Consider the following 16,639-nt stretch of genomic DNA (forward strand, 5'->3'; position numbering starts at 1 on the left):
GGGGGGAAGCTGTTTTGTACTTAAAATTACAGATTGAAAGAGTTTTTGTCTCTACGTGTTAGGCAAAATGATTATAACTTTAGTTATGCTGTATCTAATTTCTTTTTCACACTTAAAAGTAGTTGTAGTTTATCCTGGTTTAGCAAAGTGTCGCTCTGTGCATCTTGTTAGATAAATGCATAAACTGAGATGAACATATACAGCCATAGCTACGGTTTGAACAGTGTGCTTGCTGTCTTTCAGATGGGTCTCTAAATTTTGTGGTGTTTACATTAATGCGCATCCTTTTTTAGGGTCTTGTTCTGGGAGTCTACTCAAGTGAAAAGGATGAAGGTGCTGCCCAGTTCACTAGTGCAGGAGATGCTTTTGATAGACTTGTGTCTGGAAAACTGAGAGAACTTATGTCCGTGTAAGTGTGTGATAAGCCTCTGAAATGGATTAAAGTACCTACAAACACCAATAAGAATGATCTTTTTTTACCGCTATTAGTGTTTGTATCCATATCACTTCTCAGGCTGGTATTTGCTTCTACCAGGCCAAGCAGTTTGGAGGGAATTCCTGTGCAAAAACCAAGCATTGAGGAAACAGATGCAAAATGTTCATGGGGACTGACCTTTTCTGTGTATTGGCATTGAGCCAAGTGTCCCAGTACGGTGTTGAGGAGCACTGTGTGGTTGTGGAGTGAACGTAGTACCATAGATTTATCACTAATAAGGACTTCTTTATTGAAAGAATCTTTTTGTGTCCTAGATGTGGGCCATCTTTGAAGAAAGGCAAAACACGCATATTCCATGGTTTGCATCAGGTACGAACTTTGGATTTTCGTGTGCATATTGATTAATGTCTGAGGTTTGCCCTTACGTCTTACTTTAAGCTGAGTTCACTGCTGTGCTTATATAAATGCTCTGCTCTTCTCCCCCCTTTCAACAAAAGATGTGGTTCTTATTGAAATCTCCTGTTTCCCACTCCCCATGTTTGCATGCCCTTTTGCAGAATCCTGTACTCCCTCTACTGTGCTGCAAGTTGAGAAGATGTAAACAAGTCTGCTCCAAAAGTGGTGTGCTCTGAATAACTGCTTACTGAACGAGCTGAAGCACAACAGTTTGGGATCAGACTTCTACTGTGCCTCCTGTGTTCAGGAGGAGTGAGTGCAAGAGTGCATACCGATATGTGCAAAGACCTTCCAAATGTGACAGTTCTAACACAAGGTGGTCCCATCATAGGCTGTAATCAGAGGGTTTAGAGTCATGTGCTTGAAACCTCTGAAAACAAGACGTGGGACTGTTCTTCGGGCAGGGCTTCTGTCTGCACAGACATGACATATCACAAGGGTAGGAGACGGGGATTCACCTGCTTGAAGTTAGGCTTTTGGTGCCATTTGAGAAGCCCTAATACATCTACTGCACCTACATGGAGCTGGCAAATGTACGATTTATGCCTTTTTGGAGTAGTAGCTAGAGGCTAGGCAGACATGTAATATGACACTAGGTGTCCTTGTATAAGTAACTGAATCTTACATTAGGGCTATTTAAATGATTTTAAATAAATCAATTTGTAGTGAGTACTGCCTACCATGTATAAATTCCTGTGTGGAGACCCCAGACAGGTGACACTAGACTCAGTAGAAAGGCTGTCAGAAATTTCATGGAAGTTGAATCCACTGAAGGTTCCATTATCCCAGTTCTGCATACAGGATTGCCTCTGAAGTGCGTAGCAAATCTCTGCAAGCGAAGGCAGTAGAATTTGGCCTTATGGACTCTTCTAAGTGTGTAAAATAACGATAACTAAAAAAATGTGAACTGGAATCACCGATCTTCTGGAAAGCGAACATTACTTTCAGCATCTTGTGGGCTAAAAGACTTTACTACGGTGTAGCAGTTTGAAAGCTGATTGTTAGAATCTGACAGAGCAGCTATTTGTGATGGAAGGGAAAGCCCAAGATGAACTTCATTTTTCTTCAGAGCAATGGGAAATCTGTTCACATATATAACCTTGAGTTTTATACAAATTTGACTTCATTCTTAAAAGGCTCCTTTAATCTTCGTTATTTCTTCCTTTTTGCCTTCCACTTGCGGCTTATAAGGCAAGCATTTAGTCTGCTGTGCTACATTGCTTTCTTGAGTTCTGGAGCTGTGTACCTCTGTGCAGCTTTGGTTTGTTACCTGGCAAATCATGCCAGCTCAGCTACTGAGCTAATAGGCTCAGCCTTTGAAGTGATTTTATTTCTTTGAACATAGTACTGTGCCAAGAAAGGTTACACTTCTCCAGCTCAGTTCTGGCCTTTGTTGCAGCTGGAAAGCTGGATCTGCTTTCAAAGGACTCTTAGACTTGCACTTAGAAGTATCAAGTTTGCTATGTGTTGAGCATAAAGCCCTGTCTGCTGCAATACACGTAATTAACTGGACAACAGAACAACTGGTTGCATGCCTCTGGCAAATGGTTGGGAGTGCAAGACAGTGGCACCATACTGGCACTGGTAACGTAGAAATGCGTGTAACGTAGAGAAAGTACTGAATGTATTTTAATGCTGTCCTTGGTTTGATTTGGAAAGTAAGGTCTTCTTAACAACTCTCTTCTGTGGCTGTAACAATGAGGAAAGTGAATCCATTTGTGTGTCGGCTTCATCTAGGACTTTCTGAGTGTGGTTGTAGTTGGCTTGGGTAAGAAGAATGCTGGAGTAAATGACCAAGAAAACTGGAATGAAGGCAAAGAAAATATTCGTGCAGCTGTTGCAGGTTAACTATTTTTAAATTTTCTTAAGTGTTTTGTCTATAAAACTATTGTAATGGTGCAGCATGTTCCACTTTTGAAGAGTGAGTCTAGATATGATTTTGTTTTGAAATGCAAAACCTACTGCATGGTTTCGTAAATGCATTTACTTGTCACTGATATTCATGAAGTTTTTCCTTAGTGAGGAAGGAGTTATAGGGCATGTAATCTGCAGACAGGTAACTCCAGTTATTTATACCGAATAACTTTCCTAAACAGTGTGATATTGAAAAGGCGCTTGTTTAATTACTACTATTTTGAAGCCTGAGAGCATCACTGGTTCACTTTATGCTCACGCTGAACTTAAGTATGCACACATATTTACTTTTGCCACTTAGTTTGTAACGGATATTTGTGTTACAAACTGGTATCTTTCACAACATCAGTAGTATGATTCAGTATGTTATCTGTTGTACGCAGAGAAGGCCTGTCTATCTTAATCAAGGATGACTGCTGCATCTAAGTGTGTATAAAACAAGAATATTGTTCTCACCGCAGAGTTTATAATCTGAGACTGGAGGTCAGTCACACGTGTATGACAGCTGTATGTCCAAAGTGCTAGCCTGTGTTGTCTCACCAGCTGCCAAAACAGTTACATTATTTGGGTATATATTCCATGCATTCTATTTTGTAGTTTGTTTGTTTATAAAAGTGTGTATAAACTCATTTGGAAGAAAAGAGCAGTCATATATTCTTAGCAAAAAACTAGATTACAGCAAATTTCTGATACCTGTAGATAGTCATAATCCATAGCACTCCAGAATGATAGAGCTTTTCTTTGACATAGAGTGAGCTTAAAGGAATCGGAACAACTCTGGACTTTCCTTTTTATTCTTGTGAAATGTCTTAATTGTTACAACTCATCAAGTGAAGTTTTAAGTCAAAATTTGTCAGTATATGGTCATTAGCATTTCAAATTATTCTACTGCATGATCTTTTGAATTGATTTACTTAGTTGCTGACTGGGGCTAAACCATGACACTCATATCTTGAGTTAAAATTATTTTTTCCTTTAAATGTCATATTGATCACCTCAGACACCTGTTTTGCTGTTCTGTGCAATACTCAGCCTACTAGTTCTGTACTGTATTTTTCAGCTGGGTGTAGGCAGGTCCAAGATCTGGAGATCCCTTGTGTTGAAGTAGACCCCTGTGGAGATGCTCAAGCGGCTGCAGAAGGCGCTGTCCTTGGATTGCATGAATATAACGACCTGAAGCAAAAAAAGAAACCTGTAGTTACTCCTCAGCTTCATGGAAGGTGATGGCAAAAGGAAAGCTTGCCTGTTTATTTATCTGTTTGTTTATTTAGTTATAAAACTGTGTGCATGCTTGTGCATGAGAAAAACACAAAACTCGAAGAATAGGGCTAGCAGCAATATCCCTCTTAAGTCTTCCTCCTCCTTTGAACTTCCTGAAGTATTTTACACCTCAAGTATATTTATAGTGTTTGCTCCATGTGTTTTGTTAGTATGCCTTGTTCTGAGGTTAGGGGTAATAAATGCTGCTTCATAGAAAAGAAGGCCCAGGATAAAAATAAGAGTAAAAAATTACTTGAAGCATACTTGTGACATAAAAGGACTTTTGTTGATATTGCGTGCCAAAATTGTGGAGCAGAGGTATTTCAGACTCCATAAATGAATAAATCCTTTTGAGAATTAGGAAATGCTAATTGACACCAGACCATACCATGATGGATAGGTTTTACATAGTTCATTTGTTACATTTTCTTTTAGAGAGTATAACGCAAGAAGAGAAGCTTGGGTGCTTCTGGCCTCTAAATAGACATAACTGTTACTTAAGAGCAGAAAGTAATATCGGAGCTTTTGGTTCCAGAACAAAGTTTTATTAATCCCCTTCTACTGTATTAGAGTGGACTTTGGACCTTCCATATGGGATATTCTGTCACGCAGAGGAGAGGTATTTCTCATATGTTCTTTATACAGGAACAAGTCCTTCCTTACGAGGAAGTTAGTGAAATAAAATAAAAACCTCTCAATTTAAGCACATCTTGATAAGCTACATGCAACACTCTTCGCGTTTTGTAACACAGCAGATAGTTTGGGAGCCGATGATATTAAATAAACATTTCCTAAAAACACAGATGGTTCTATGACCCCTTATGACACTGGAAGTAACTTTTGTATATAATAATTTAGGTTGGAAAGGGCCTCTGGAGGTCATCTAGTCCAGCTCCAACTTGGATTAGGGATAACCTGGAAGTTACATACAACTTTAAAGGTTGATCAGGCCTTTTTCTAGTCCAGTTTTGAATATCTCCCGAGATGGAAATTCCACGACCTCACTGGGCCATCTGTTGTAGTGCTTAACTATGCTCATGGTGACTTTTTTTTTTCTTTATGTCCTATTGCAGTTTCCCTATTGGATCTTGAGCCCATTGTCTCTTACCTTCTTACTGTGCAGCTCTGAGATGTGTCTGTCTTCATCTTCTCTATAAACCCTATGTAAGGGTAGAGGAAAGACTGCAATTAGATCTTTCCTAAATTTTTCTTTTCTAGGTGAAACAAACCCAGTTCTCTTAGCTTCTCCTCATATACCATGTGCTCCAACTCTCTGTCCCTCTTAGGGCCCTCCTTTGGACTTTCTACAGTTTATCAGTATTTGTTTTGTATTCAGGCACTCAAAAGATGTAGCCAGATGCAGCCTCACAAATGCCAAGGAGGTAAATAATTATTTCCTTTAACATGCTGGCCATGCTGTAATCCAACCCAATACATGGCTGGCATTTGTCACCGCAGTAATGCGCTGCTTACCTCTGTACAACTTGTCCACCAGGATCCCCAGGTGCTCTTCTCCAACTTTGCTTTCTGCCTAGTCAGTGTCCAGCCTGACTGTTGCATAGAGCTGTTCTGTCCCAGGTACAGGACTTTACGCCAGTCTTTGTTAGACTTCATGGTGTTCCCTTTGGTGCGTTCCTCCAGCTTGTCAAGGCCCCTATGAATGGTGGCCCTACCCTCCCCATTTCAGCTGCTCCCCGCAATGCGATGCTGTCCATGAACTTCTGAGGGTACGTTTCATTGTCCAAGTTGTTGATGAAGGTATCAGCCCCAGTATCAACCCTTGAGGAACACCACACATAACTAACTGCCAGCTAGATCGTTCAACTGTTGTCTGCTATCTTCTGAGCCCAACAGTTCTTCCAGTTTTTCACCCATTTTGTAGTCTACCCTTCCAGTTCATGTTTTCTCAATTTCTCTGGAAGGATTCTACATGAAAACCTTGCTAAAGCCAAAATGAATTACATCCACTGTGGTCCTCTGTGCCAACCCTCTCATCATAAAAGTCAGTCAAGTTGGTCAGGCATGATTTGCCCCAAATAAATCTATGACTGTTCCCGGTGACCATCTTGTCCTTCATGTGCCTGGAAATGGCTTCCAAGATGACTTTCTCCATAAAATTTTAGGGGATTAGTCTAGGGTAAGTGCTTTGTAGTTCCCTATATCCTCCTGGCCATTCTTAAAGATGAGGACTTGTCTTTTTCCAATAATCAGAGACTACATCCAGTTACCGTGACCTTCTAAACTGAAGGAGACCAGGCTTGCAATGATGCCAGCCAGCTCCCTCAGCACCCTCAGATATACCCTGCCTGCTACCAAGGACTTGTGTATGTCTGGCTTCCTTAAACAGTCCTAAGTCTATCTTCCTCTGTCATGGGTAGTACCTTTCTTCCCCAAACTCTGTTACTAGGCACAAAGAACTGGGGAATCTGGAAGCAGACCTTAATAATTATTGACTGATGCAAAGTAGGCATTGAGAACTTCAGTCTTCTAGAACTTCAGTTCACTAGATTGCCTGCCCCATTTAGCAATGGGACAGCATTATCCCTGAACCTTCCTTTTGCTGATGATGTACCTGTTGAAGTCCTCTTGTTGCCTTTCCCACTTCTTGCCAGTTTCAGTGTCAGCTGAGATTTGGCTTTTTAATTCCATCCCTCCATATCCAGGCGATGTTTCTATATTCCTCCTGGATTCCTTCACTGTGTTGCTCTTCTGAGGGGCGGAATCCAGCTTAATGCCCTGCTTTGTGATATCTTTTAAAGCAAATAAGCCTTTCAGTTCTGTCTCAGTAAAATGAAAGGTTTTGTACTGGTAGTGTTGCAAAGTAACCGGAGAGACATCCCCATTTCCTATGCAGGTGGCTCTTCAAACATTTGCTCTGTCATTCTTTAGTGAAATGCTTTGAGTGCACTGTGAAATAAGATCCAAAGTCCACTCTTATCACAGAATCATATTTCAGTAAAGTGAAAAACAGAATTGGAGGCTTTATATGGTAAATAAAAACTTTCAGGGCTGTTATAATTAATGCGATTACAAATTTTGGAAGGGATATTAAACTTTGTGCTTAAGGATTTAAGCCAATCTCTGACTAGTAAGGATTAGGACAAGACCTAATGTATTAGACAGATAACTTTACATCTGTCTGCTCTAGGATTCTTCTAGCTTTCTGTGAAGCATTTGGCACTGACTAGAACTAGAGATGAGTTACTAGACTAGATGCACTTTGGATATCCTAAATTCCTCGTAGTAGGATTACTATGAAATTCTTAATTGCCCCAAATTAACGATACTGCGTTTTCAAACAGGAGAGAACAGATGGATGCTGACAACATCTTACTTTTGCAAATGTTTATGATCCTGATTATTGTATGGTGTTGTTTAGTGCTGAAAGTGAAGCCTGGCAAAAAGGTGTTATCTACGCTGAGGGTCAGAACCTCGCTCGGTACCTTATGGAGGCTCCAGCTAATTATATAACTCCAATCAAATTTGCCGAACATATTGAACAGAAGCTCAGAAGTTTCAGCAATGTGAAGGTCCATATAAGGTAAATTCCATTTAATGATTCCTCTATAGGGTAGGATACCTTCCAGGCTATTCAAATCTGCAGCGGGCTCTCACTTTCACTCTGCTGCTTCAGATGACAAAAGCAGGGGAAGTGTTTGGCAAAAAAGGTATGAGGGGTGCCCCATCTGCAAGCTACTCTCAGTATTAGAAGGTGAGCTCATTTGCAGAATAAGCAAGATACTGTGACTCAGTAAAATGATTAACTGTCAATTAGTCATGCAGTCAATTACTGCTTAACTGACACATGTGCTGTGAAAGAGGAAGCCTGATGAAGACTCGGTGAATAGAGGGCAAATACTAGGTACCTGTTTTCTAATACCTTTTGGGGTTTTTCCCCAAGTGGATTTATACATACCTTTGCTTTTTTGTTTGGATGTGGTAATTAAACATCCTCTATTCATTGTTGTTATTGTTGGGGCTTTTTTTAACTCTTAAAAATGTTGAGATGGAGTTGTAAAAGCCCTTGCAATTGAATTTGCACGGCTAATGCTTCTTGTTTTGGCATTTCTAGTTACTGCACTTCAGTGGAAGTGGGCTAGCTGGTTATGCAAGCGTTGGAGGCTGTTTTGTTGAAAAGCAAAAGCTTGAGGGAAATCAACTTTGCCTATAGTGAACCATCTTGATAGCAGAAAGCTAAACCGTAACCTGCTGCAATATTGTTGTTCCATATGCCTTCAGAGACTACAGCCTGATGGGCAAGTGAAAGTTTAATGTTTCTGATGCAGAAAGTGTAGACTGGTTATTGGTTGTTTTGTTGGTGGTGGTTTTTTTCTTAAACAAGGCAGAACAAAAACCAAGCAGCAACTTTGAGGTTGTATTTTTCAGTTTCACAAAAAAAGTAATAATGGTTGGATTTAAATGATGGTTTCCAAAATAACTAAAATGGAATTAATAGTTTGTGTACAAACCTTCAAGAATTGTGATCTCTTAAAAACAAACAAACAAAATCACCTTAGTCAAAGTGTCCAATTACAAAAAACATATGTATTTCTATTCCAGACCGGAGTCTTGGATAGCAACACAACAGATGGGAGCATTCCTGAGTGTAGCTAAGGGTTCGGCTGAACCTCCCATCTTTCTGGAGATTCACTATTTAGGTGGTACTAATACAAATGACTCCCCATTGGTATTTGTAGGAAAAGGAGTTACATTTGACAGGTATGTATGCTAATGTTTTAATGACTAAAGAGGGGAAAATGCCTTCCTGCTATTCATGTTCAATGGGGAGATGCTTTTTCTTTGCTCAGCACATCTTTCAATGCCATTCCAGTGAACTTGCCCTATATAGTAGGACTGTGCTGCCTTTTTTGGGGAGAAGACAAGCTTGAGCGATTGGACAAAGTAGGCATTGATGTGCGCCTGTCTTGTAAGGGGGGAAAATGGAAATTCAAGGGGAAAGAAAACAACTTGCTATTTTTTCTTCTTTTGGCCTGAGCAAACCTCTGGATGAAGAATTTACATGTTTAGAATTGCAGTCTGTCACTGGACATCTAGATCATGCTTAAGGGAAGAGAAAATAGTTTGGGTTTTGCAGCAGTTCTTTATAACTGCTTTTCATGTCACATAACTACTGAAGAATTTATCAGTCTGTTCCCCTTCCGTATGCTGATTTTACCAAGTGTATTTGTACATTTGTTCTTGTTTTGTGCTCTTTTGCTATTACAAAGGTCATTGAGTTAGTCCGCTGCAGATTACTTGGATTTTTATGGCATCTTAATTACGAGGAAATAATTCATGGACATATTTTATCTGAAATGAAAACCTGGATACCTTGCTTTCAGTATGCTTGTTAGGGTGTTGCAGGAATATTTGAAAACACTTTTACTGGTATTTGGTGCATAAACATACTGATGACAGAATATTATCAATGTATGCAACTTTGAACTCCTACATGTTGAATGAGATTTGTTCTGTTTATTCCAGTGGTGGCATTTCACTGAAGCCATCATCGGGTATGGATGCGATGAGAGCAGATATGGGAGGGGCAGCAACTGTCTGTTCAGCCATTGTGACAGCAGCAGCTTTAAATCTACCCCTTAACATAATTGGTAAGTATGTTTGTGTAAGAATTCAAAAATCTTAATTTTACAAGATTTCTTTTTGACAAAGTGATTTTCTAGTATCAGCAGTGGTAACAGTCTTACAGAAATGCCGTGGACTCTTGCACACTTATTTGTCTCGTTCCCTTGCTCTTCCACTTCTACTTGCTTATCAAAAATTACTATCTTTGCTTGAATAAATATTTCAACACTGAATTAAAATTTTGAAGGCATGATTTTTAGATTTTAGGTGAGAAATGATTGTCAATAAACTTATTTTCAACAATTTTTTCAGAAGTTCTGATCCTTCGTTACAAGAAGGAATGTGGGTATCTGTAAAAGAAATTGAAAAGGAGTTAGCTGAGATACCTCCATGAGTGTTTGCCACAGCTGAACAGGAAGAGGGATCAGCTCTTGTTTCCTTAGATGAATTATCTCAGCAGAAATCTAAAACAAACAAACCAAAAAAACCCGGTCTGCTGATACTATTTTGAAGTACAAGCAATGCTTGTCTTTTCTGCAAAAATTTGCACAGCTAAAATTAAATGAGCCGATTCAGGAACCGTGGCAAAACCAGTTGGTGATGACATGTAATCCATTCTAGGATAAGTTTTATGTTTGAGAACCTTGACTTTCAGGGAACTAGTATTTTTAGTCACTTTTATGCTTCAACCAGTAGAGTGCAGCGAAACACACATCCTCATGACATTCTTCACTTAAAAGTATGCCATGGGAAGGGCTGAATCAGTGGAGCAAAAGTCAGTGTACGTAATTCCACTGAAAAGTGGTGGTCCACAATTCGCTTATTCCTCGTGCCAGGAGCAGGTTTTCCCTAGGAATGGTGGAGTGCCTTATGTCCCATTATCCCGTTCATAGTTGGAGTTTTGACACTGACTCTTTTTGCTCATCTCTATTTGCTCTTTTTATGGTTGGAGTTCTATGGCGAGTCCTTGGACCCCTCTTGACGTTACACAACGTTTATTTACAATGAGCAGAGTTTGAATGGCTCAGAGTGTTAATTTGAGAAGTTTTAATTTCAGAAGGAAAGAAATCCCTTTATGTGTGACTAATTATTCGTATATGGAAGACATAAGATGATATTTGTTGCTCTCTGATCTCACTTGTCTGGGCATAAAGTAGAAGTAAATCCTAGCGGTAAAATGGTGTAGGTGAGAGAATGTGGTGGTGCAACATGCAGAGGAATTTCCCTGATTGAAAACTGGACCATGTGTCTTTCAGTAACCAGGAAAATTTGGATTTTGAGCATAAATTCAAGATGAGAATAGTACTGTTTTCTTAAGGAGGTGTTTGGGTTTTTTCTAAGGGTTTTTTTCTGTGTCTTTTCTGAGAAAGAAACTAGTAATGCACTTTTCTTTTTCTCTCTGAGGTTTGGCACCCCTCTGTGAAAATATGCCCAGTGGTAAGGCAAACAAGCCTGGGGATGTAGTTAGAGCCAAGAATGGAAAAACAATACAGGTACGCATGTGAAACTTGGATTTTGAATACTTTCAGTGAATTGGTTTAATCAATCAAGTTATATGACTGCAGTCAGAATACATGTTTGAAAAGACCCTTTAAAAAGATAAGCAGTGCAAATGTACTGTTTTTAAAAATGTAAGAAGCATGTTATTAATTAGAAACTGCTATCATAGGATTCTTTCAAATATAAATATAGATTGAAGATATTAGACATGTTTTATAAATTGCTAGGAAAAGCTGAAAAGTATGGTCACTTACTGAACATCCTAGAAAATGTTTTAGCACAAGAGGTTGTTAACAATGCTCATAAATACAGGTTCTCAGTCAGAATGAATAACACACCAATTGCTTCCAGCAGACCCTTCAGGACACTTCCCTGCTATCTGGAGTAAGACATAAGAGTATTAGTTTCCTGCTGACATAACCAAGGTTTTTACCCTGCCAAGCTGCTCTGTACAATCGGAACCCTGAGTCATAGGGACTGTTGGTTCAAAGGAGCTTGCCAAATCAGTACGCAAAATATGTATTTCATATTTAATCCAAATTGTTCCACATTCATCTAATAGAGTAAATGGTACTGAAAGTTATTGTGCTGTAGCCCACTGATTTCCTGCAGAAGTAGATGGCTTAATCAGTATTTCTCTCTGGATTTCTGTGATTCTGCCACCTTTGACTTGCTGAACCTTCCAGTTCCTTGAGGTTCTTCTCCCAAAACTGAGTTCAGTTGCCCTCTGCTTTGAGGGAAAAGACTGGGCACATATTCCCCCACCAAGGAGAAATCTGCAAGTGCTAGTAGCTCAGAGCACATCATGCAATTAATCTTGGAGAATTCATCATGAATTTTTCCTGAAAGGGGAAAGGAGCAAAGGGGCTGCTTTTTTTTTTTTTTTTGAGGGGAAAGTTTCAAGATCCAAAGAGAAAGCAGCATAACAAGGAACTGTTTCTAGGCATGCGTCAGTGCTTCTTTGTGGTACCTTCTCCTCCTTTGCGGTTTCCATTGGCCAGACCTCTGTGCTTGCTCAGAAGCAGCCCCTGGGATTCCTGGGGCTTTGCTGGGAATGGTAACCAGCCCCCTGCACTCCACTGGGGCACCCCTCCAGCCTCCAGGCTCTTCTGAAGAGCCAGCAGCACAGAGGCCCAGCATGCAGAGGAGGTTGCAGTGCTGAAAGATGACTGGACATCAGCTACAGATATGCTTTTATTTTATAAACATAACTGTGTATCAATACTATCTTTTCTTTTTTTTTTTTTAGTTTATTTTGAGTAAATTTTGATTACCTGAAGTTCCTAGGGCCCGTGACAGTGCATTTACAATCTGACAGCTATTTAAGATAATATGTAAGAAATAAGTCAGTGAAAGGGATGTTTTCAGTAGTTAATCTGACTAATTTTGCACCTGAAGGTGGATAACACAGATGCAGAAGGAAGACTGCTGTTAGCTGATGCTCTCTGTTATGCCCACAATTTTAACGCAAGGGCTATTGTGAATGCTGCAACATTAACAGGTAAGCAGGTTCCCCGCTTATTTTGCAAGTCAGTTCTTTGTTACTCTCATTAATTGGGCTGTGGATTAGTTGCACTACGTATATAAAGCTAACCTGAATTCGAAAGCAACCGAGATGATTTTACGTGTTGGTGGACAACAGCTAGCACAGTTTATGTGCTAACAGCTTGTACAGCTGCACCGTGTCTCTGGGACTGGGGAGAGTATTGCCATGCAGGGTACGTGCTCAGCAATATAGATGAAGTTTGGGCCAGCCCAGATGAGCTGGAACTAAGAGCAGGAAAACCTATGCAGACTTTGATGTTTCTGCACAGTGTTTCCCAGTGCTTCCATTTCTGAGCTAAGCCTTTCCAGTTCCCGGGGCTGTCTGATGCAGATACTGGCGTGGTTGTGGAAGAATCCTGCCAGGTCCATATGGCACTGGCCATGCTGGAGCCAAAATAACTTCTTCGTGAACGGCTTCCTGAGTGCCTGAGCTCTGACGTACCCCACACCAGTTCTTCACTGTGGGAGCTAGCTCAGGTCTCCATGATTCTAAATAATAGCATAGGAGAGTCATTATAATCTTCCCAGGAATTCGTTTGACTGAAGTATCTCTTATTTTATGTGCAGTTTCCATAATTTCAGGCATAATAAAATGTGCTTTAATTGTTTCATCTCTACAGTTGTGTATGAATGAGGTTATAATTTTAAATTTAAAACCAGCATTGTGTATGCATCTCGTGAACTGCAGTAACAAGCTGTCATGGGTGAAGTGACTGTAACTGAAATGAGAGCAAACATGGAAGAGTAGTTCAGACAGGAGTCCACTGTATTGCTTAATGAGTACGCTAAGCAAAATAATTGTCTTTCTATAGATTGTCTACTAGTGCTTTAAATTATGTTCCATCAGTTTTACCAGTTCAAATGCTGTGGAAAATTTCAATAGCCAGAAGGGAAGCCAATTTTAAGATCATTGGCTTGTATAAAATAATTCCCATATAAAAGGCATGATAGAAGAAGGCATTTACTCCCACTATAGATTATTCCGTGTTTGGGATCCTTGGGCACCAAGCAGGAAGGAGGAGAGCTCCTATAGAAATTTCTTTGACATATCATTTTGCTAAACTACTTTTTTTTTCTTCTTTTTTTTTAATCTCACTGAGGATTGAGTGTTGGCATTAGAGAAGCAGTTCTGTAGCACCAAATAAATAAATAAATATGTATGTAAACCCTCTGGTTTAGGCATGGTTTAGTATTTTGATAAGGATTATTTTCATTTAAAGTAAATTCACATATGCTGTGCAAAAATCTATGCAAGTGAAATTCACAAAAGGGAAGGTATCAGCTCAAAATTGTAGAGGTCTATAAATTGAAAAAAGTCCACTCACTTATTTTCTATATGGAAACAATAAAATTCAGATTTTTTTTTTTGCGATGACACTGTTATTGCTGAATACATTGTATTAGAAATATTGCAGAGAAACATTAAGCTGAAAACAGAGTCTAGTTTCATGAGATACAGAATATGGTTTTTATGAATTCTTGTCCCATTAGATTATATAAATGTTTTAACAAAGTTTAAACTTTTAAAAATGCAAGTGTACTAAAATCTTTAGGATTTGCGGACTTTATAAATTACTGATAATGGGAATTAAAAATGTAAAGTTCTGTGAGGAGTCAGGATGCAGAGGAATAGCTCAGGTCCGCATTTGCCTTTGTTGTATAATCTTGAAGGTGTGTTCTGTAGGTGCCATGGATGTTGCATTGGGGTCTGCTGCGACTGGAGTGTTCACAAACTCATCTTGGCTTTGGACTCACCTTTATGAGGTAGACTATCTGCATTATTATTAAATCATAATAATAATTCAGTAATAGCTGTTGTTATTGAAAAGTTAGTGCATTAAAGTCCTTATGCAAATCTAAAAGGTATGTTACTACAATTTGAAATCTCGTAGGAATGGTGTTAGTACTGTATTTAATTGAAAATAATTAATTTTGACTATTAATTACTAGCTCTTTAGTGAGGTTTAATATCCTACAGCCAACAGCATGCACATCATCTCAAGGATCTGCATCTTCTGATAACTTACTGCATATGCATAAGCTCTGGACTACTGATGCTAATTAGTTCATGTTAAAAAGATAATTGATCTTGCTTAATAACACTGAGACAGAAATTCAGAGAGGCCTTGTGAGTGGCTGAAGCGTGATGGCTGAAGGAAGACTCTGAAGGGAAGGATTTGCGCTGTGAGGGTAAAAAAAAAAAGAAAAAAAAAGCAGTCTTTAGATTTTTGCTTTTGACTATAACACTGAAGTACCTAAAGAGTAGGATTCACTGTTTTGTTTTGCAGTGTATTTCCAAACACCTAATATTATATTGGGCTGAAGAATTTGACTGATCAAAACTAAACAAAAATAAGCATGCATGATACTGGGGCTTATAAATGCAGTTAAAAAAAAAAAAAAATTGCCAAAACTATCACTGTTTCTTTTTCAGGCCAGCATTTTGACAGGAGACAGAGTTTGGAGAATGCCTCTTTTCGAACATTACACAAAACAAGTAACAGACTGTCCTCTTGCAGATCTGAGTAACATTGGAAAGTACAGCAGGTAAGATGTACCGATATCCTTCATGTGTCCCTTTCTTTCAGTGTATTCATTTAATGTTTGTGCTGTTGGTGTTGCTTTAGAAACAATACAATTTTTCTGCTTCCCACAGAGCTGGAGGAGCATGCACAGCTGCTGCATTCCTGAAGGAATTTGTGACTGCCTCTCACTGGGCTCATTTAGATATAGCTGGTGTGATGTCGAATAAAGATGAGGTGCCCTATCTTCGAAAAGGCATGGCAGGGCGGCCTACAAGAACATTAGTAGAGTTTGCAGCTCGATTAAGTCAAGATAGTCACAATACCTAATAAAATACTTACTCTAAAATCATCCACTCTGCCTTAAGAAAAAAAAAAATTATTATTCATAAATGAATGCCCCACGGATATTTTCACTATAGCAATGAGCTACAACTGCATTTTATAAATCATTACTTGGGTAAGAATATCTTACCTTTAAGATTTGTCATCCCACATTATGCAGTTTAAAATAAAAAAATATTCTGTTTGAACTATTTAAGATATTTAGTACCAAAACATGATGATGGAAAACACCTGAACTCCTATTTTATATGTAAAGTAAGCATAATTATTGCAAACAATAAATCTCGTATTTGTGTGTGTGTGTGTGTGTTTTGATTGAGAGAGAATTAACAATAGATGGAGATCATATCTGTGCCTCAGTTTCGGGTGAATTGTAGGTGGTGTGAAAGGTAGCTCTGTGAAGTTGTTTATAAAAATGCCATTCTAACATTTTTCCTTAGAAAAACTAAACCTGCTGTTAGTGTGTATTGAGGTAGAAATGATGCACCATCAGACTTTTTAAGCTGTTGCAATTAGCATGGCTTCAGCCCTAAATTATGTAGCGAGTCTTAAACAAGTGCCAACAACAGTGTATCCAGTAACTGTTTTACAAAAACTAATGAATGCAAGCGTTTGGTGGGTTTTTTGGGGGGAACCTGCCACCATCTCACATGATTTCTGTCATCCTGCTGCTTCCCCCCTTTACTGGCACGAGGCTGTCAGGCTCCAAGTATTCCCAGAATCACCTGAAACGTCAAACAGACGTAACGCTTACAACGTGGGGCAAGGTCTTCCTGAGAATTTGGGCGATCCAGGCCCAGAGTGGGTTTTTCTGTTTTGTTTTAGGGTGAGGTTTCTTTTGTTAAACGCTGGCGTGTAACAAGAGGTGCTGAACTGGTGCTTACCCAGGCTGGAGTCTGGGAGGTGCGGGAGGGCACAGGCTCGAGGATGGCCCCGCTGGGAAGGACGGCTTTGCCTTCTCCGCTTCTCCTCTTTACCATTTAACACGGGGGGCCGACACCCAGCAGCTCGGGCTGCCCCTACGTGGGGCGGCGGTGCCGGCTCCGGGCTGTCGCAGGCTGAGGTAACGGCCCACCGG

The 16,639-nt window shown here is 39.6% G+C and overlaps 1 protein-coding gene across 1 annotated transcript; it reads left to right on the top strand.

Moving 5' to 3' along the window:
- Nucleotides 1-67: 67 nt before the first annotated feature.
- Nucleotides 68-15,858, top strand: LAP3 (leucine aminopeptidase 3). Its single transcript, XM_009279134.1, has 13 exons — nt 68-166; nt 294-409; nt 751-805; nt 2,630-2,735; nt 3,867-4,026; nt 7,446-7,607; nt 8,627-8,785; nt 9,551-9,675; nt 11,054-11,142; nt 12,548-12,650; nt 14,379-14,458; nt 15,129-15,241; nt 15,351-15,858. The coding sequence occupies exons 1-13, from the start codon at nt 68-70 to the stop codon at nt 15,544-15,546; spliced, it is 1,563 nt and encodes a 520-aa protein (XP_009277409.1). The 3' UTR covers nt 15,547-15,858.
- Nucleotides 15,859-16,639: the final 781 nt, after the last annotated feature.

This window comes from Aptenodytes forsteri, unplaced genomic scaffold (genome assembly GCF_000699145.1).
Source record: "Aptenodytes forsteri isolate BGI_AS27 unplaced genomic scaffold, ASM69914v1 Scaffold242, whole genome shotgun sequence".
NCBI classification, from domain to species: Eukaryota; Metazoa; Chordata; class Aves; order Sphenisciformes; family Spheniscidae; genus Aptenodytes; species Aptenodytes forsteri.

What these genes read in the sequence shown, in the direction of transcription:
- LAP3 (XM_009279134.1), top strand. Translation starts at nt 68, where the DNA reads ATGATTATAACTTTAGTTATGCTGTATCTAATTTCTTTTTCACACTTA. An exon ending in TATTCCATGGTTTGCATCAG is followed by an intron (nt 806 to 2,629) that starts GTACGAACTTTG and finishes GGCTTCATCTAG; the next exon opens with GACTTTCTGAGTGTGGTTGT. An exon ending in TCTACCCCTTAACATAATTG is followed by an intron (nt 9,676 to 11,053) that starts GTAAGTATGTTT and finishes TTTCTCTCTGAG; the next exon opens with GTTTGGCACCCCTCTGTGAA.